The 22,620-nt window shown below is 32.6% G+C and overlaps 1 protein-coding gene across 1 annotated transcript in view; it reads left to right on the top strand.

The window, feature by feature from the left end:
• LOC139491758 (protein arginine N-methyltransferase 3-like) overlaps positions 1-22,620 on the top strand; it is a 24,634-nt gene extending 2,014 nt beyond the window's left edge. The window contains exons 2-11 of the mRNA XM_071279606.1: positions 4,307-4,599; positions 5,504-5,609; positions 6,256-6,478; positions 7,851-7,992; positions 9,696-9,883; positions 10,206-10,384; positions 11,068-11,255; positions 16,674-16,811; positions 17,352-17,439; positions 22,495-22,620. Of these exons, the coding sequence (XP_071135707.1) occupies positions 4,307-4,599; positions 5,504-5,609; positions 6,256-6,478; positions 7,851-7,992; positions 9,696-9,883; positions 10,206-10,384; positions 11,068-11,255; positions 16,674-16,811; positions 17,352-17,439; positions 22,495-22,604 (1,655 nt within the window). The 3' untranslated portion in view covers positions 22,605-22,620. The remainder of the gene's footprint in view (positions 1-4,306; positions 4,600-5,503; positions 5,610-6,255; positions 6,479-7,850; positions 7,993-9,695; positions 9,884-10,205; positions 10,385-11,067; positions 11,256-16,673; positions 16,812-17,351; positions 17,440-22,494) is intronic.

Below are 22,620 nucleotides of genomic sequence, written 5' to 3'. Positions count from 1 at the left end.
TTCATGCATACTCTTCATTTTTTAAGAAATGGATACTTGAAACGTATTGTATTTGTTAATTTTAAAAAGATGACGTTTTGATGACGTCGCATGGCGACGTTTCAGTACATTTTGCTTTTTCAGTAAACACTTCATCTGTTGATAAATATTGTGAACGTTTTGTGTATATCTAAATATTTTTACCTATGTTGAAAGACGTGCATAGTATCAAATCATAAAAATACCATTTTTTTAGTCTCTAGGAAATCTTGTAAGATTTTCGCTGCTATTTTTGATAAATAGGTGCAATTTGGGTACTCGGTGCAATTTGGGTACTCGGTGCAATTTGGGTACCGTTACGTTAAGGGAAAGATATAAACATAAATAGATGTGAAATGATTAATGGCCAATGAGACAACTATCCAATTGATTCTAATTGATGTGGAATTGAAAAAACTATAGAAACAGAAAAGAAGATCACTGTGCTTAAACGGCTGTGGGTAACTTAAGTTACCCACAGCCCAAGATGGCGGACTCTAAACTCGTTGATATTTAAGTCATACAAAATGTACCTTTTGCGACGTTTTTCATGCAGAATGTAAATATTTATAGGATTATTGAATAAAGAATTGACTAACAATTACCATAAATTTGTTAATATAGAGTTCACTAAAGCGCAAGGTCAACTTTAAAAAATGCATAAGATGTCCGTAACTTTTTGATCGAAACTAAGCAGACTGTCCGTAACTTTATTTTTAGATGTGGGTAACTTTTGATTTAAAATTTTAAGAATTATAATTTCAACAATTAGAAGACAATTAACATCATATTTGTAACCTTCGCGGCCGTTTATACTACTCATTCACCACCAAATGTGATTTTATTAACGCATCATACTTACACCACAGACGTTTTATGTGGGGTTTGTGGTTCGAGTACGTACTCCATCCTGGTTATGGTTTGAACTTTTATTTACTGATGTGCGTCTTGTCGACGTTTTTCGCTTGTCAGACCAAGGCTTTTCCATACTCTTTAATGTTTTGAGTTTAATAATATGTTTGCGGTTTACCTTCACCTCTGTTTCTTTCTATGTGTATTTTGATGAATACTCTTTGACGCGGCTCGGTATTTATACATCCCACCAGTTAGTTATTGTGTTATGATTTTTTGAATATGTTTCCTAGTATGTTTTTTTTTTCTCTCTTTGTATGTTATCAGGGGTTGTTAGACTATTAAATTACCCTGTTGTCCTACGTAGTTATTTATATTTTTATATACTATGTCGAATTGTTACACTATGTTGACTGCTCTTTTCCTTTTATTGTCACTGACTTTTACCTATTGTCTCTTTTAATTTTATTCAGTTTAAGGAAATTTAATGCAACTTGCATACAAATGAAATATGCAGCTAGCTGTAAAACTAGGTTTATTCATTTATACAAAATGTCCTTTTTTAAGTTTTCCCATTTACTGTAAATCTTGGCCAGGGTGCCGCAATATCACCGTGCGCAACGTCCCAGTGTGTCCAGATTGACACCCCTTTTATTTTACTGTCAATGCTGATGGGATTTGTTTTTGTGGGGGTGAGAGAAAAGTGTTTTTGGCTTTTTAAAAAAAACGGGAAAAGTTTGTGCACTTAAGTCTCGTATAGTCTATCCACTGCATGCCTGGGCAATTTGGGTTCCCCTCCAAAATCCCGGATTCACGCTACCCTTGTCGTTGCTGGCAGAAAATCAGTAAGTGTATACATGCTACATGTATGTGTAAAAAATACTTGTGTAGACTACTTGTTCAAAAATAAAAACGAACAATGATGTTTCAACAGTTTATCTGCTATGATCGGAAACAACCCTCCGAACTAGGCGATTCGGGTACCCCGACGTTATGCAAAATGAGACCCGAGTTTTGCGGATTTATCGTGATTTTTTTCATATTTTTCCCAATTTTGTCTTCCATCGATACATTGAATTATATCATACTAGACATCTACTTCGTTTTGTGAATATGTATTCGATGCAATCTAGCTATCATCAGTTTAAACATTACATCCGTGTATGTCGATTCTTTGAAAGTTACGGACATCTCTATTGGTATGATGAAAAAAGTTACGGACAAGTTGTTTTGAAGTTACGGACAGCCTAAGTGTTTTTTAAAATCGTGCTGTGATCGTTTATTTTATAGAATTTAATCACCTTTCCAGTTTACGGGTTTCCCTAAACGATTAATACAACTTTTAAATTCAGTTGTTTAATTGATGAATTCGTGGTATTGTTATTCTATAGAAGAAAAGTATCTAACCGACGCAAGGTGGATCCATCTTGGGCTGTGGGTAACTTAAGTTACCCACAGCCGTTTAAGCACAGTGAAGATGTGGTATGATTGCAAATGAGACTACTTTTCACAAGAGACCAAATGACAAAAATCCCAGAAAAAACAAGTATATATAACATGTATAACGCAGCAACAAACAAAAACCACTAAATTACAGGCTCCTGACTTGGGACAGGCTCGTACAGAATGTTAGCAGGTTAACTGATTTCCCACCCCTCCCCTAACATGGGACAGTGGTGTAAAAGTACAGCATAAGTTGGAACTATAAACATCAGTTGAAAAAAAACTTCACTCATCAGATGGATACAAATAGAAATACATCTAAAATAAACACAAAATTAAAATGGCTGTTTTGAAAGCCCTGCAACGTTTATTAAAGTCAGACACAAGACTAGTTCAATTATCCAAATGGATGGATACTTTCTGGTACTGTGGATTCATTTATTTTTCTTGGGTACCAATTTTCGTTGATTGGGCCACACCAATTTGATTCCTTGTTCGACAGACCCGCCCGCACCTATTTTTTTCAAAACAGATTTTTTTAATTTTTTTTATATTCCCGCTTCCCGCATCCGGAAATGTAATCATGTCTATTTCCCGCACCGTTTTTTTTGTATATTTTATAAAAAGATATCAACATTGGTTTCTTTCCCCCTTACTTATATTCCCTATCAAAAAATGTTCGTTGTTAGAATAAAGTACAAAGAACTTCTGAAAGATTTGCCTTCAACTGCAATTATATTATATGCTGGCAAAACAAAACTATCTATACCCGCTGCATGTTTATGCACCTGTCCTGATTGATCCAGGGGCCTGTCGTTCAGCAGTTATCATTTGTTGATGTTGTTCATTGGTATTTTCCCGTTTGGATATATAAATTAGATCGTTGGTTTTCCTGTTCGAATTGTGTACGCTAATAATTTTGGGATCCTTTATAGCTTGCTGTTTGGTCTGTATCAAAGCCCTGTGTAAAAGGCTGTACTTTGACCTATTTTTGTTATTGTCAGGTTGAGAACAACCCTTCCTCAGACAAGGGGTCATTTTACTGATGTAGAAAAGAAAATAGAAATACCAAGGATTTGTATAGTTCTTCTATACAAAACCTTTGAAAACTTAGAATTTTGTACCCAAAAGAGGAGAGTTACATCATATTTTAAACAACTTTTTCTAAAAGAGGGGTCCACTTATTTTGAATAATATTAAACTGTTAAAGTAAATGTGTTAATTTAACATGGTTAAAGTCCAGGAATATTACAAAATTCTTGGGACATGTTTTGACCATTTAATAATAGATAGATATATAGTTCTTTGAGAAAATATGAGCCCTTTTGTACAAACAAATATATTATAACTTATATTGATCCCTCATAAAACATGTAAAAGGGATATTAATAACATTAAGGGGTTGCCCCCAAACTGATTGCGACTTGGATGGAGAATTGTCTCATTGTCAGTCACACATACATAGACCAGATTTAATTATTTCTTGGTGAACAGGGAAAAAATACTTCAGAAATTAAAGAAATGTCAAAGTGCAAGTTATAAATCAAGTTTTATTATTGTCAAAACCTACTATTTTATGTTTACAAAAAAAAAATATAATCGCTTGCCTTTACTTTTCAAGCTTCGCCTCAAAAATTTGCAAATTAAATATTTTTTTATTAAAATTTTCAAATCGCTCACTCGCCCCAAATTTTGGAGTCCAAAAATCCGTAGAACAAGAAATTAAATTGGTGTGGCCTTGAGGACAATTTGCATTTTCTTGGATATTTGATTTTGTAGCATTGCCAAAGTCTGCATACTTACCTATATAAAATTTGGAATTCATTGGACATTGAAATTCGTGGTTCCAAGGTAACCACAAAATCAAAGAAAATTGGTTTCCAATGAATAATAATGAATCCACGGTATATGACTTTTAATCTACTTGTAGATGAATTATGATACAAATTTGTACTTGATCTTATTGTCTAAAACAAATTTCTTTTTTTGACAGATTTTGCAGACTGTGAAGGTCAGTTCGAAGACTATGAAGGTCAGCTGATCGACTATGAGGAAGACAAAGACATAGATGAAATTGAAGATGATGATGATGATGTATGGGATGGAGATGGAGAGGAAAGTCCAGAGGAAAATCAATGTTTGTTTTGTGATCAGATATTTCCTTCTGTAGATGAAGTATTTAGGCATTGTGAAAAAGAACACTTTTTCAACATCATAGACATTGGAAGAAAATGGAAGTTAGATTGTATACAGTATATCAAAATGATCAACTATATTAGGTCAAAGGTAAAGCTTGCTGTCTTTTAAATTATTCACTATTTATATAAGCTCATTGATAAAAAAAAAAAATTCTTCAAATTCCTCAAAAGTATTTCTTCATCTGAAAATGTATTATTCAAATAAAAAGATTATAGATACAGGGTATGTGTAAATGAGGTAGGGAAACAACCACAAATTAGAGGACATCTAGAGGGCAACATAAACTTTTCAAGAATACGCAGATGTGACCCTGTCTTTGAATGTTGTATTTTGGAACCAAAAGGTTTATATCCTTATTTTTTGGGGGCAGATTTTAATAGGAAAAGATAGTAACTGAGTATTTTCATATAGTAAGTTATAAAAATTTGTGGTATCATTTTTTTTTTTAATCCACAACATTTTCGCTGAATCTTTATTTTGTTCATTGTATTCAATAGTAATTTTCGTCTTCGCTTAAAAACAATTCCTTAGACCAAAAATATGCATGAAATTTTATCATAAAGAGGTTGCTTAAAGGGTTTATTTGTATATATTTGCATAACAAATTAACATCCTTTCTGCTCATAATCATCTGTTTTTCACATTTTGTAAACTATTTCAATGGGAGATAACTCCTATAATCTAAGAAATTTGGGGTTAATATGAAGTATTGTATTATTGTTATCATGTTGGACAAAAACAACTTTTCCCACCTTTTGTAAACAAGTTTACTTACATACTTACTTCCCTTGTACACCATTCATGCCATTGGCGTGTAGGGCAGAAATAAAGTAAACAATCTCAATAGGAGACAACACCTGCAATTTTACTTAAGAAAATTGGCGGTAAATGTTGGCGTGAATATAAGGGATAATGTAGAAATATCAATAGTTTTGTTTTATAATTTTGACCATGTAAAAATTTTCAATTGGACATGCTAAATTTCTTACAGAAACCAACATCTCTTGAAATTACACAATTGAAAGGAGACAAGCCACTGTGGGACTCAGATGATTATCTTAAGCCACACAACATGGAAGATGGACTTCTCCAATATGGTAATACAAATTAAAGTGAAATATTTCTCAGTTTTTATCCCCGAGTGTAAAATGTCTTGCTGCGGTGAGGTGCTTTTACAGCAGGGTAATTAACTAATCAGATTGGAAGAATCTTGCTTCATAAGAAATAAGAAATAATCTGATTTACTACCATTTTATATACTGAAAATTCAGAAATTATTGCGTGCATTTATTATTGCAATTTTACATGTTTTATCATTTTAGACTAAAATGGGGTTTTAATTTTTGCGATATTCAGAAAAATACTGTTTGATGCATATAAAAAAAATCAAAATGTGAGTTTTAATTATTGCTATTATTACTCCGTCACATTTATTAAGTAAGCAAAAACATATACTGTATTAATTATAAAAAAGACAAATAAAATGCATCAACCTAAGGATTTTACCAAAAAATATTTTATTCATAGAGAGCAGAAGGTGCATGCTTATTGATTATGGTTGTTTTTGAAAATCTGAAAACATTTTCGTACATTAACATGATCAACAGATGATATAATTATTTTGAATTTAATGCATGGTGTGGTAATATAAAGTGCCATCCCATTGCCAACATTAATTTGTTTAGATGGGCAAACATAAACTTAAATAATCCATTTAATTTATTTATACTTTTCTTCTTTTAGATATTGAATATTTCATCAGTCAAAAAGTTGAGAAAGATGTGCAAAATGAAGCAACGAGTGTAGACTCCAATAGCAGTGAACAGGAACATAAACAACAAACACCTGTTGTCATGACACCATCTGAATATCATGGCCTCTGTTTGAAGTTGCAAGGAGCCAATGAGAGAGCAGAATCTGCAGAAACTGAATTGCAAAGGGCTTTACATGACCTTCAGAAAATGAGGTAAGTTTTCTTTTTCTTATGAAAACAACAGACGAAAACTTATAAAATTTATATTGGTGATAATACAAAACCCTTATTACAAATTTTATATTGACAGCATAATTCCACCTTATGTTATAATGCTGTATTTTGATTGGATGAGAAACATGGTATTTTTCACCAATTTCTATATATTGAGATTTTCTTTTCTCTGCCGAGGTATTTGCCATTAGGGAATTCCATGTGCCGGGGTATTTGCTAGCAAATACCATGGCAGATGGGGAATACCATGTCTACAAATAACTCAATGAATTATTTCTATTCTAATATGACAAATTCATGGTCATTCTAAATATATGGTTCCAGATGAAATATTTAGGATAAAAAGCATCATTATTGAATTTGAACCGAATGACGTAAAAATTCCGGGAATGACGTCATAAATAAAACTCAACGGAAACAAATTGTCAACCGGTCAACTAAAACTGGAATCCACTTGTATTACGCTTCTTCACTGAAACTGATGAACAACGTGTAGTGGTCAGCCAAGAACCAGCTTATAATCATAAAAAAAAAGATATATATACAGTGAGTGACTGTACATAAAAAAAAATGATAAGAAATGATTATACGGTCAATGCAATTTGACTGCACAAATAGCACAGCTGCAGTGTATACAAAAATTATACATTCAAGTCGAAATTTCATATGATACCTGATTATGATAAACTTTCTGAGGTGGAACATTCGGTGGAATTAAACAATTATATCAAGCTTACAAGGGATATTTGCCAAAAATACCCCTTGTAAGCATGATATACTTGTATAAAAGCTCATGGTTTATAAATCCATGAAAATCAAAGGAGGATAACTGTGTTCTCGGACCAGAATATCAATCAGTATACACATCCAATGAATTTAGCATTAAAATGTCACAAATAGGCTGAGAAAAAAACATAATCTCTAATAAGCTGTATCACATACAGTTCAGAATTTCAAGTGGGAACTTAGTGATTTGTTTGAATAAAAATTAAACAATGCATTGCTTCATTATTGACATGAGGATGTTTTGTAATTGCTCAATAACCAACACACAAACTTATCTTTTTACAAAATTTAAAACTTTCAGAATTTTTAACTTCATTATAAACTACTGATAATAATGTCCATGTAGTTCAAACTTTGGAAGTTCTACTATAATTTCCAATTTGTAACATTTAAATAGACAACTTTTGAATTTGTACCACTGGTGTAACTCATTCATTAAAAAAATCTCCAGTTTAGTGTATCACAAATTTTCAGTTTTAATAACGGTGTAAACCATGCAACAATTCTGAAATGCATAATTAGGTATACTGTCAGTATTGTTGAAATTTAAGCTTTATATTTACAGAACCATGGTACAGAATTTGGTGATGTCACAGCCAAATGAACCAATCAAACCAGAGAGTGCAGTACATACTTTGACAGAGGATGAAGATGAGGAGTATTTTGGATCGTATGCTCATTTCAGTATTCATGAAGATATGTTAAAGGTAGTTAACGATATATGAGCTAAGTCTGATAGAAACTGACCTTACTGAAATGAATATCAATACATCTGTTAACCTAGGCCATAAAAAAGAATAGGTTTGTTTGCCCAAATGCTACCTACCCAGAAAAAAGCTTCCTACTCAAATTCTTTTATTGTCCTGATTTGAAGAAGTTTTTTTAATCAGATAGGCATGAAGACTTATAAACACCTAATACTTCAATTTCTCTTTACAAAAAAGAAAAAAAAAGAAAATGCCTACCTACCTACCGAAAATGCCTACCTATCTACCCACTGTCTCAACCTTTGGGTAGGGTTTGGGCAAACCAAAATATTTTTAATTGTGGCCCTATTTCAGGTTGAAAAAATTCTATCCAAAGTATGTAACTGTTTCAAAATTTAGTTAATATGAGAACCCTACAAAACAGACCTAACTTCATAATTTTGTTTCCTATTTAAGGTGGTACCCAACACCTTGACTAAAATTAATTTGGCTCGTTTAACTTTCATAAAAATTATGATAGAATATTTACTTTGATCCTTTGAAAAAATTATAAATATTTCCAAAAACTTGAACCAATCACTTTCTCGGAAAAAAATGGTTGGATATATAGCAGTTTGACAAACACTAATTTTGATCATTGAAAAGCTTAATATTTCCTTAACGATACAAGGTGATTAAAACGTTTAACTGATTTTACAGAGTTATCTCTCTTTAGTGTTAGGTACCACTTTAAATGTTCCAAAGTCAATCAAAGTTATATACATGTACATGTATACGTGCACTTGCATAAGATGGAATTCTATCTGATGCAGCTTATATTATGAAGGTATATCATGTATAAGATAAGATAAGAATAAGAATTTTTATTAGTCTAATCAAGAACCCATAAAGGGCAGGCCCGTAGCCAGGAATTTCCATGGGGGGGTTATTTGGACCCACCAACTCGACTTTAACAGTCACAATTCGAACAGTTTTCAAGGGGGGGGGGGGGGGGGTTCGTCCAAACCCCTTGAACCCCCCCTGGCTACAGGTATGCATGGTATGCAGGGCATCATTTTACAACACAATATGATTGGAAAAAGCAAAACAGTATATATCAGGAGGAAATCTTAATATTGAAAAATGTTTTGACCACTGCTACAATATTTGATACCAAACATTTTTTATTGTATTACATTCAAAGTCAAACACTGTGATTTCAGGTATTCTTTGTTAGCTATTTCACAATTAAAGTATTCAAATAGTACTACAAATGCACTGTAGTTTATCATAATTGTATAGCACTAAAGATCAAGTTTATCTTTAAATAAAGGAAATATAGGATTTTTACACTTTTTTAGTGCAAGAAAATCTTCTTTTAATGAATTAGATTTCTGTGAAAATAATATATATATTTTTCTCAAATTATTTCGTAATTTAAGCCTTTTAGAACCCATTGTATAAAATTTGTGGATGCCGGTGATCTCAGAAGATGATTGGTTGAGTTAAAGGTCATAAACTTTATCAGTTCACTGGATGAATCAAAGTATGCTAACAGGTGTTAAAGAAATTGATAACTTTGTGGAATGTAGAAGGCACTCGAAAGGGATTTTCGTTTAAATAACAAAAAGTGATTATTTTCTTTTTAATATTTGAGAAACAGATTCTTGCATAATTACACATTGATTGTCGGATTTATCCAATCTTTTTTTACTTTTCTCCAGGACAAAGTTCGAACCGAAAGTTATCGTGATTTTATGTACAAGAACAAAGATCTGTTCAAAGATAAGGTTGTCCTGGATGTGGGTTGTGGAACTGGTATCCTATCCATGTTTGCTGTGTCTGCTGGAGCAAAACAGGTGATAGCTGTTGACCAATCAGATATTGTGTACCAAGCCATGGATATTGTCAGGTATGGTTTCCGACAAGGACAGATGGTATAGGGTTTACTAACTTTTGAATTTTTCTCCCCTAACTGTTTTAACACCATTTATTGTGCTTACAAAAACCAATAATAAGTCAAACCATCAAATGCCTTATAAATCAAAATGTATTTTATAAATGATATTAGAATAGCCAAGGTTATTTTTGTTTGTGTTTTGGTTATTCTTGTCATTGGGTTGCTGTCTCATTGACTTAAACCCAACACCTTCTTTTTAATCTTATTTACAATTCATTAGTAATAAAAAATCTGTTCAACACAATTAGTTAAAAGATTTTTGTTGTATTTTTAGGGAAAATAATCTTCAGGACAAAATAACCATATTAAAAGGCAGAATTGAGGATGTTAAACTCCCTGTAGAAGAAGTAGACATTATAATATCAGAATGGATGGGATATTTCTTACTGTTTGAATCTATGCTAGATTCTGTGTTGTATGCAAGAGACAAATATCTAAAAATAGATGGATCAGGTAATTATACTCTGGTAGAAAGGGTAATTATCAAATTGAAACAAATTTTTCTTATAATGAATAAAAAAGAAAGTTAAACAATGAACAATTGTATTTTACAAAAGTTGAAAAGCAAGATTACAGCATTTATATATATAAAAACAGACTAAGGTAAAAAAAAAATAACTGTCCTTCCCACTTATTAAATCTGAATGAAAAAACAACTCTTAAGAGAATCTATTTAGCTAAGTTTTACACTTCCTGTAACTGTCTTCAGTGGCTGATCCAGAACTTTTTATATGGGGTGGGCCCACTGACTTACCTAAAAGAGGAGGGAGGGTGTTTGAGTCATGCTTCAGTGATTCCTTTTATAATCAACAATTTTTTCCAACAAAAGGTGGGGCCCCCAGGATCCATCCGCATATAATCTTTATTAAAAAAAAAGAAGTTAAAATAGGTAGTATTGCTAGTCTGTACCAGATTAAGTATTATATTCCATGAGGTCTAAATAAATTGTGTTTCTACAAGCCCGAAATTTTTTAACTATGAGGCAAATTGTTTTATTTTCTAAATTAATTTTTTTTGGACATCTTAAATAATAAAATATAAAAAAACAAACAATACATCTTGAATGGTGCAATCTTGGATAAATATCACTTTATAATTGTTTTATATTTATTATGGAGATTTATCTTTAACAACAGTTTATCCAGATAAATGTAACATCCAGTTGGTAGCCATTGATGATAAAGATGTCCATGATAAACACATTGCATTCTGGGAAAATGTGTATGGGTTTAAAATGAGTTGTATGCAAGCTGATGTTGTGAAAGAAGCTAGTGTAGATATTGTGAAACCAGATAAAATTATTTCTGAACCTGCTGTTATTAAGGTGATTATGAAACTTTACTTGCCCATATTGTTTTTTAGAAAACAAGATTTTATTATTTTTTTTAACATATTTTAATGTGTAATATTTGGTTCTCTGATGATCCAGATTGATTAATGGCATTCTACTGCTATCTTAGCATGATTAAAAATTTGCTAAAACTGTGTTGTCTGGGTTAGAAAAGCAAAAGATAGGTTGAAGATTCGTATCAACAGGAATTTGTGAATTTGAAGATGTTGGCAGCACGGGGTTGGGGGTGGGGGGGGGGGGGTAACTTCTTATTATTGGGTATACGGGAATGTGCCAAAAATGTGGGTCATAATTTTGCGAGATTTTATATAAAAATGACCCTCCTTTTTAATGACATCCTATATTAAAATGCATTTACGTTTGATAACTGTATATTGATTTGGGGTATGATCTACATATCATAAATAAATATGCTATTGAGAATCTTACATTATTAATGGTCAATTATTATATTAAATTAAGTCAATTCATTTGAAAGTTCACCTTTCAAATAAGTTCCCAAATGAACCCCAGAAATTTGTCTCCTGATTTGATCTTCAATAAACGATGTCAATTCATATAAACTTAAGGGTAGCTGGTATAATTATGAATTATGAGTTATGATGAGTTAGTGCTTATATAAGCATGGGTCATATTTGAAATATTGTATATAAGTATAGGTCATTCTTTCTTAAATATTTATATAACTAAAGGTACTGAATTTCAGTGAATGTTATATTAAAATGGGTACGTTTTTTGAGGCAAAAATGGCACACCCTTACCAAAAAAATATCGAAGTTACCCCCCGTGGTTGGCAGCTTATTTTTTTCTATTTTCTCTATAAATTTTGTAGTGCCTCTGTTTTTTTCCTCTGCAGTGTATGACATTTTTTTTATTCATAGTTTTATTCATAGTTAGTTCTAGACTACATACTTGTATTTTAGTTGACACAATTTTAATGACTTCATTTTAAAATTCAAAAAGAATATAACAGTATCTTCAAACATTGTAATCCCCTTACTCATTTTGAGCAGCTCAAAAATAGCTAGGGTATGAAAATTTAGAAATTATTGGGTGCGTTTATTATTGCTATTTTTGAAGAATTGACAAAAATGACAGATTTCTTATTATACCCCTGCTTTGAAAAGGGGGGTATACTGTTTTACCTCTGTCTGTCCTTATACCCCTGCCTTGAAAAAGGGGGGTATACTGTTTTACCTCTGTCTGTCCGTCAGTCTGTCCGTCCGTCCGTCCGTCCGTCCGTCTGTCAGTCCATCAGTCTGTCAGTCCATCTGTCCCATGAATATTTTTCGTCACATTTTTCTCAAGAACTACAATACAAGGATTTCTGAAATTTGGTTTCTGGGTTTATATAAGTCTGTTATACCGTGTGATGCATTTTCAGATTCATCACTCGACAACTTTCTGTTTACCGAACACTTGTATGATTTTACACATGATAGCCAAGTTAATAATTTCATCACAATTTTCTAAGGAACTACAATACAAGGATTTCTGAAATTTGGTGTCGGGGTTAATATAAGTCAGCTATACTGTGTAATGCATTTTCAGGTTTATCACTTGACAACTTCCTGTTTACCAAACACTTGTATGATTATACACATGAACTTCCTGTTTACCAAACACTTGCATGTTTTTACACTATTAAAATTATCCACTTTCGACAGTATCATCAGTGAGCAGTAGCTCACAGTTTCACTTGTTGCAATTTCTGACAGTAGACAAGCTGCAAACAAATGATTTTTAGCTCACCTGGCCGAAAGGCCAAGTGAGCTTTTCTCATCACTTGGCGTCCGTCGTCCGTCTTCGTCCTGCGTTAACTTTTACAAAAATCTTCTCCTCTGAAACTACTGGGCCAAATTTAACCAAACTTAGCCACAATCATCATTGCGGTATCTAGTTTAAAAAATGTGTCCGGTGCCCCGCCCAACCAACCAAGATGGCCGCCATGGCTAAAAATAGAACATAGGGGTAAAATGCAGTTTTTGGCTTATAACTCAAAAACCAAAGCATTTAGAGCAAATCTGACATGGGGTCAAATTGTTAATCAGGTCAAGATCTATCTGCCTTGAAATTTTCAGATGAATTGGACAACCCGTTGTTAGGTTGCTGCCACTGAATTGGTAATTTTAAGGAAATTTTGCTGTTTTTTGGTTATTATCTTGAATATTATTATAGATAGAAGAGATAAACTGTAAACAGCAATAATGTTCAGCAAAGTAAGATCTACAAATAAGTCAACATGACCAAAATGGTCAGTTGACCACTTTAGGAGTTATTGCCCTTTATAGTCAATTTTTAACCATTTTTCGTAAATCTTAGTAATCTTTTAGAAAAATCTTCTCCTCTGAAACTACTGGGCCAAATTTAACCAAACTTAGCCATAATCATCATTGGGGTATCTAGTTTAAAAAATGTGTCCTGTGCCCCGCCCAACTAACCAAGATGGCCGCCATGGCTAAAAATAGAACATAGGGGTAAAATGCAGTTTTTAACCGGATTTTTGTGACAAAAATGTTGGTCATTGATTTGGGGATGTACGGCGGGCGGGAGGTCGGGCAGGCGAGCGGGCGGCAATCAAATGTTGTCCGTGCATTAACTCATGAACCATTCAACCAAAGCTTTTAAAATTTTAATATGTTATTACTGACAACTATACGAAGGTCAAGTTCAATAATGGCGATTTTGACTTTTACCGTTCAGGAGTTATGGTTCTAGAAAGATTGAAAAATGGAGTTTCCAGTCGTGTCCGTGCATTTACGCATGAACTGTTCTACCAAAGCTTCCCAAATTTTAATATGTTGTTACTTATGACAGAATGGAGGTCAAGTTCAATAATGACGAATTTGACTTTTACCGTTCAGGAGTTATGGTTCTTGAAAGATTGAAAAATGGAGTTTCCAGTCGTGTCCGTGCATTTTCTCATGAACTGTTCTACCAAAGCTTCCGAAATTTTAATATGCTGTTACTGATGACAAAATGGAGGTCAAGTTCAATAATGACGATTTTGACTTTTACCGTTCAGGAGTTATGGTTCTTGAAAGATCGTAAAATGGCGTTTCCATTCACGTTGTTGCATTTACTCATGAACCATTCAATCTAAGCTTTTCAAATTTTAATATGTTGATACTGATGACAAAATGGAGGTCAAATTTGATATTGACGATTTTCACTTTCACCATTCATCAGTAATGGTTCTTGTGATATTGCCAGGACACAAATAAATGTTAATAAATCCGGTTTGCTGTCGTTGTGACAGCCTCTTGTTGGCTTTTAACTCAAAAACCAAAGCATTTAGAGCAAATCTGACACGTGGTAAAATTGTTCATCAGGTCAAGATCTATCTGCCCTGAAATTTTCAGATGAATCGGATAATCGGTTGTTAGGTTGCTGCCCCTGAATTGGTAATTTTGAGGAAATTTTGCTGTTTTTTTGTTATTATCTTTAATAATATTATAGATAGAGATAAACTGTAAACAGCAATAATGTACAGCAGAGTAAGAACTAAAAATAAGTCAGTATGACCAAAATAGTCAATTGACCCCCTAAGGAGTTATTGCCCTTCATAGTCAATTTTTAACAATTTTCTTAAAATTTGAAGATTTTCAATAACATTTTCCACAGAAAGTACTGTTATAGATAGAGATAATTGTAAGCAGCAAGAATGTTTAGTAAAGTAAGATCTACAAACACATCACCATCACCAAAACACAATTTTGTCATGAATCCATCTGTGTCCATTGTTTAATATTCACATAGACCAAGGTGAGCGACACAGGCTCTTTAGAGCCTCTAGTTATAACCTGAAGACATTATTATGATTATCATGAGCAAAAATTTGATCCTTGTTTTACAGCAGCAATGGCTGGCAAGACACATGTTTTTGTGGAAATTTTTCAAAATATTTGATACTCCTCTAAATTCCATTTATTGCAATTAAATGTTCCTCATTGGTTAAAGTCATAAGAAACCTCAAATTAAAAAAAATAATTCATATGATTTTTTATAACTCAATGGATAGTTTTCATTATAAAACTTATGAACATATACTTTTTTATGAAGATTTTTTTTTAATTTGTTCATATTTAGAAGAAGTTTACTTTATTTTAATTGCTTCCTTGCAGGAAGCAATTCCCCGACATATTTTCCGTAAGAAAAGTGACCTCAGTGTGACCCATCTTTTAAAAATCTGGTGATCGCAATACACATGGTTGTCCCTTAAATAAACTATTATCTGATTGTACACGTTAAACACGTGCTCTATATCCATGCTTTTTGTTGATTGTTGACAAACAGGTGACAATCGTTAAACTTCAGCTTCAAAACACAAAGTTTAATTACCTGCCATATTTTCACAACAACACTGACTGATTGAAAAAAAAATTGAAGATTATACAAAATTTATGCGAAAAAAATGATAAAATCGTGCACAGAAGACTAAGTTTATGATGTTTGTATGCATTGGTTCAAGAATTGGAATAAAATTATTTTTCACTGGTCACTTGTTTATTATGACTTCAATAAAATTGACATTTTGACCACTATTTTTTATCTTAGGTTTATTGTTGGGTTGTTTTTATACGCCCATAAAAAATTTGACGGGACGTATTATGGTATACAAATGTCCGGTGTTTGTCTGTCTGTCCATCTGTCCGTCTTACTGTCCGGCGTAAACATGTCGCACCGTAACTTGAGAACAACTTATCTAAATTTCATGAAACTTAATATAGTTGTTTCTTATGATGGTCAAATGATCTGTATACTTTTTGGTGAAAATAAGATTTAAACTTTTTGAGTTACGGCACTTTGTAACTAAAACAGGGGTGTGGTTTTTTTTTTCACATGTCACACTGTATCTCAAAAACGATTCTTGATTATTGCTTAAAACTTTACACACTTCTTAGTTATATTGATCTCAATATCTTTATACTTTTTGGTGATGATTCAATATTTCATTTTTGAGTTATTGAGTATTTTGTAAAAAAGGGGATTTTTTTTTTACATGTCGCGCCGTATCTCAAAAACAATTTATGATTATTGCTTGAAACTGTACACACTACTTTGTTAAATTAATCTAAAGATCTGTATACTTTTTGGTTTGATTCAAAATTTTATTTCAGTGATATTTAGTTTTTTGTAAAAAAAAACAGGGTGAGGGGGTTTCACATGTCCCGCCGTGTCTCAAAAACAATAAATGGTTATTGCTTAAAACTTTCTCAGAAACTATTTATGATTATTGCATAAAACTTCCACACAAGACGTTGGGCGTATCATGCGCTCGTGGCGCAGCTGTTTATTTCATTTTTGTTTCCCAAAATCTCTTTTTTATTCATATTCTGATATTCAATATAAAAAGAAGGATGTTGAATTTAAGAATGATTTTTTTTGCAGGAATTAGACTGCCGCCTTTGTAAGTTTGGTGATTTACAATTCAAACAAGACTTTCAGTTGTCATTGGCAACTAAAGGGGAGATAACTGCTGTCATTGGTTATTTTGATATTCACTTTGATAGAAATTGTGGCAATAAGGTAAGTAATTCTATGATAAATTTATACTTATAGTCATAGTTTAAATATCTCTGCTAGAACTGTTATTAACTGAACTGGAAACCTGTGTGCACTGTTTAAACAACCTCTTTCTTGACAAAGTTTGTCATTATATTAAATTCTTCCAATAAAAGCAACTTGAATAATTTTCTCCAGTTTTGGAACCTTACAACTATGACGACTTCTGATCTTCACCTAGTGATATGCCCCTGTGAGGAAGACAAATATTTTGAATCTGTAGAAAAATAATCAAAAGAAAAATTAAGAATCTCATGAAAGGAAACATGAAATATTTGCCACTTGACATTTAGCCAGTAGCAATCAATCAACCTCTGGGTTATATACAATATGAATTACCTGCATATGAGATGGCCACAACAAACAATAGGTTTGTGTAGATTGGAAACTTATTATTTGGAGTAATTGCTGCATGGGTAAATTGTTTTTGAAAATTTTAAAAAGGAGATAAAATAATTCTTTTATTAAACAGTATTTTGATATGAGGATTTCTATTGTATACAGGTTATGTTTTCTACTGGACCCAAAGACACATCAACACATTGGAAACAGACTGTATTCCTGTTAGAAAAATTTATACCTGTACAAAAAGGTAAAGTTTATAAGCATGTTTTTGATAAAAACAGTTTTTGAGTTCAAATTAAGTTGGTAAATTTTGTTGACTGATTTGATCCACAAAAAAATAATTCCTATACAGGTAAAAGGGATGATGAACATTGTTATAACATAAACCAGATGCTCTGCAGGGCGCAGCTTTATACGACCGCAGAGGTCGAACCGTGAACAGTTGGGGCAAGTATGGACACAACATTTAAGCTTGATACAGCTCTGAATTGGGATTGTGATTAAATAGTTGACACAACATAGGTTTCTGACACAGAATGAATGTAGTCTAAGGACTTAAACTTAAAAACTTAAAATTTTTAAATTGGACATTTACCTATTATGGTCCAATATCCAAAATCTAAATACATGGTTAGATTCAGCATATCATAGAACCCCAAGAATTCAATTTTTGATGAAATCAAATAATGTTCAATTTTAGACCCTTTAGACCTCAATGTGGACCAATTTGATAACTGGGCCCAAATATTAAAAATCTAAATACATGGTTAGATTCAGCATATTGAAGAACCCCATATATTCAATTTTTGTTGAAATCAAACAAAGTTTAATTTTGGACCAACTGGGAAACTGGACCCATAATCAAAAATCTAAGTGCATGTTTAGATTCAGCATATCAAAGAACCCCAAGAATTCAATTTTTGTTAAAATCAAACTATGTTTAATGTTGGACCCTTTGGACCTTAATGTAGACCAATTTGAAAACAGGACCAAAAATAAGAATCTAAATACACGGTTAGATTTGGCATATCAAAGAACCCCAATAATTTTTTTTTTTGATGAAATCAAACAAAGTTTAATTTTGGACCCTTTTGGCTCCTAATTCCTAAACTGTTGGGACCAAAACTCCCAAAATCAATCCCAACCTTCCTTTTGTGGTCATAAACCTTGTGTTAAAATTTCATAGATTTCTATTTACTTATACTAAAATTATTGTACAAAAGCCAAGAAAAATGCTTATTTTGGACATTTTTATGGCCCCTAATTCCTAAACTGTTAGGACCAAAACTCCCAAAATCAATCACAACCTTCCTTTTGTGGTCATAAACCTTATGTTAAAATTTCATAGATTTCTTTTTAATTATACTAAAAGTAATGGTGCGAAAACCAACAAAAATGCTTATTTGGGCCCTTTTTCACTGTGCTTAAACGGCCTTAAGTTACCCACAGCCCAAGATGGAGCCGCCTTGCATCGGTTAGATACTTTTCTTCTATAGAATAACAATACCACGAATGCATCAATTAAACAACTGAATTCAAAAGTTGTATTAATCGTTTAGGGAAACCCCTAAACTGGAAAGGTGATTAAATTCTACAAAATGAACGATCACAGCACGATTTAAAAAACACTTAGGCTGTCCGTAACTTTTTTCATCATACCAATAGAGATGTCCGTAACTTTCAAAGAATCGACATACGAGGATGTAATGTTTAAACTGATGATAGAGATTGCATCGAATACATATTCACAAAACGAAGTAGATGTCTAGTATGATATAATTCATTGTATCGAAAGACAAAATTGGGAAAAATATGAAAAAAATCACGATAAATCCGCAAAACTCGGGGTCTCATTTTGTATAACGTCGGGGTACCCGAATCTCCTAGTTCGGAGGGTTGTTTCCGATCATAGCAGATAAACTGTTGAAACATCATTGTTTGTTTTTATTTTTGAACAAGTAGACTACACAAGTATTTTTTACACATACATGTAGCATGTATACACTTACTGATTTTCTGCCAGCAACGACAAGGGTAGCGTGAATCCGGGATTTTGGAGGGGAACCCAAATTGCCCAGGCATGCAGTGGATAGACTATACGAGACTTAAGTACACAACTGGGTCGATGCCACTGCTGGTGGACGTTTCATCCCCGAGGGTATCACCAGCCCAGTAGTCAACACTTCGGTGTTGACATGAATATCAATAATGTTGTACATTTTAATAAATTTCCTGTTACAAAACTTTGAATTTCACGAAAAATTAAGAATTTTCTTATCCCAGGCATAGATTACCTTAGCCGTATTTGGCACAACTTTTTGGAATTTTGGATCCTCTATGCTCTTCAACTTTGTACTTGTTTGGCTTTATAAATATTTTGATATGAGCGTCACTGATGAGTCTTATGTAGACGAAACGCGCGTCTGGCGTACTAAATTATAATCCTGGTACCTTTGATAACTAATTATAATCGGCATGACTTTATCAGATGACAGTACTAATCAGTGGCGGATCCAGAAGTTTTCATAAGTGGGGGCCCACTGACTGACCTAAGAGGGGGCCCGCTTCAGTCACGCTTCCCTATATAAGCTACCAAAATTTTTTCCATAAAGGGGGGCCCGGGCCCCCTGCCCCCCCCTAAATCCGCCTCTGCTAATACTAAGATTAGGCTTGCGCATAGTTATATACTTTAATTCAGTCACGGATCCGCGATAGTAGTATATAAAAATATAAATAACTACGTAGGACAACAGGGTAATTTAATAGTCTACCAACCCCTGATAACATACAAAGAGAGAAAAAAAACATACTAGGAAACATATTCAAAAAATCATAACACTATATCTAACTGGTGGGATGTATAAATACCGAGCCGCGTCAAAGAGTATATATTCATCAAAATACACATAGAAAGAAACAGAGGTGAAGGTAAACCGCAAACATATAATTAAACTCAAAACATTAAAGAGTATGGGAAAGCCTTGGTCTGACAAGCGAAAAACGTCGATAAGACGCACATCAGTAAATAAAAGTTCAAACCATAACCAGGATGGAGTACCACAAACCCCACATAAAACGTCTGTGGTGTAAGTATGATGTGTTTAATAAAATCACATTTGGTGGTGAATGAGTAGTATAAACGGCCGCGAAGGTTACAAATATGATGTTAATTGTCTTCTAATTGTTGAAAATATAATTCTTAAATCAAAAGTTACCCACATCTAAAAATAAAGTTACTGACAGTCTGCTTTGTTTCGATCAAAAAGTTACGGACATCTTATGCATTTTTTAAAGTTGACCTTGCGCTTTAGTGAACTCTATATTAACAAATTTATGGTAATTGTTAGTCACTTCTTTATTCAATAATCCTATAAATATTTACATTCTGCATGAAAAACGTCGCAAAAGGTACATTTAGTATGAATTAAATATCAACGAGTTTAGAGTCCGCCATCTTGGGCTGTGGGTAACTTAAGTTACCCACAGCCGTTTAAGCACAGTGTTTTTGGCACCTAATTCCTAAACTGTTGGGACCAAAACTCCCAAAATCAACCACAACCTTCCTTTTGTGGTCATAAACCTTATGTTAAAATTTCATAGATTTTTGTTTAATTATACTAAAGTTATTGTGGGAAAACCAAGAAGAATGCTTATTTGGGCCCTTTTTGGCACCTAATTCCTAAACTGTTGGGACCAAAACTCCCAAAATCAATCCCAACCTTACTTTTATGGTCATAAACCTTGTGTTTAGATAGATAGATTTCTATTTACTTATACTAAAGTTATAGTGCGAAAACCAAATGTCTTCGGACGACGACGAAGCCAACGTCATACCAATATACGACCAAAATTTTTTCAATTTTTGCTGTCATATAAAAATGAAATCAAACAGACATAGAAAAAAATTGCACATGGTTGCTATCTATCTATATTTACATTTATGTTTAGATTTGGTTATATGTCCGCCTCCAGTTTTCAGAGGTCATCTCTATAGTTGATAAGATTGTGTCTGGACTAAAATACATTTGAAATGCCTATATATATTTTATACAGTCCATCCATTTTTAATTGTTTATTTTAGACTTTTGGTAATTTAGATGTATGTTAAACATCAAATATAAGAATTTGTGTTAAATCAGAGAACATTAATTTGACAGCTTATGTCCCTTCTTTTGAATTCAATAATTTAACAATAGTGATTAGATAAATCTAATAATGCATGAGTAGCTATGTAAGAATCTGTTTCTCTAATAATTATCAAATAAATTTTCAAAGTTGATAAATTAAAATACCCTTTGAATGCCTTCACATTCCTACTTCATAACCATAAAAGAAATAATTGATGAGCAACACTTCATTTATGCATCTTTGGATCAAAAGGGAAAAAGATTTAATAAAAAACAAAAGAATATTGCATTTGATGAAATATATATTTATATGTATTATAAATAGTGAATAACTTGAAAAACTATTTCTGAAGGTGGAACTATTTCCCCATAGTACATGTAGTAAATGATGTTATAAAGTTGTATTTTTTTCTAACTGGTGTTTTTAAGCCCATTTGATTCAACCCTTGAACTGATAAAGGTTATGACCTTTTAACTTAAGCAACCATAGACTGAGATCATTGGCAACACATGTTGATTTATTTGTTTAAACAATGCCAATGGATTCAGATCATATTTATTTGCCAATGGATTCAGATCATGTTTATTTGCCAATGAATTCAGATCATGTTTATTTGCCAATGGATTCAGATCATGTTTATTTGCCAATGGATTCAGATCATGTTTATGTGCCAATGGATTCAGATCATGTTTATGTGCCAAAGTATTAGGAAGAATAAAGTATTTCTCTAACAAACTAAGTAATGTTCTTAGGTTAGTGAACGGCATCGATAACAAATAAATAAACTGTGTGAAAATAAATCTTTTTACTTATTCACAAAAAAACACAATATTATTCCAGATTTAGACTTTCAGCAACATTTACAAAACTATTTCACTTCTGTAAGAATCAAGGAACTGTATACACTTTTTGAATAAGCTCACCAAAGAAAAGAAAGCTAAACATGTTATAACTGAATTGAATAAGGCTATTAACAATGACTTGATAATCCCATTCTTATATATTCTACTTTTTTTTTTCATTGGTTAGCTTAAACTTAATGACCAATACTGCAATCTAGTAATGATGATAATAAAACAGGTACGAAAAAATATTCAGTAGCATAAATTAATGTTTTAAATTAATGTAGTTGGATACTGTTCACAATAATGATTAAATTTTACATAATTTTCAGGTGAAATAGTGAAAGGCACAGTCCACTGTAGGAAGAATAAAAAAGACCCCCGAGCATTACTGATAACACTCAGTATACAGGATCAATCACAAACTTATCTTATGCAATAAAAAAATACCTTTTTAA

Source organism: Mytilus edulis, chromosome 10, assembly GCF_963676685.1.
Source record: "Mytilus edulis chromosome 10, xbMytEdul2.2, whole genome shotgun sequence".
Taxonomy (NCBI): Eukaryota; Metazoa; Mollusca; class Bivalvia; order Mytilida; family Mytilidae; genus Mytilus; species Mytilus edulis.
Note: the sequence above shows the minus strand (reverse complement) of the source record. Positions and strands in the feature narration are given on the sequence as shown.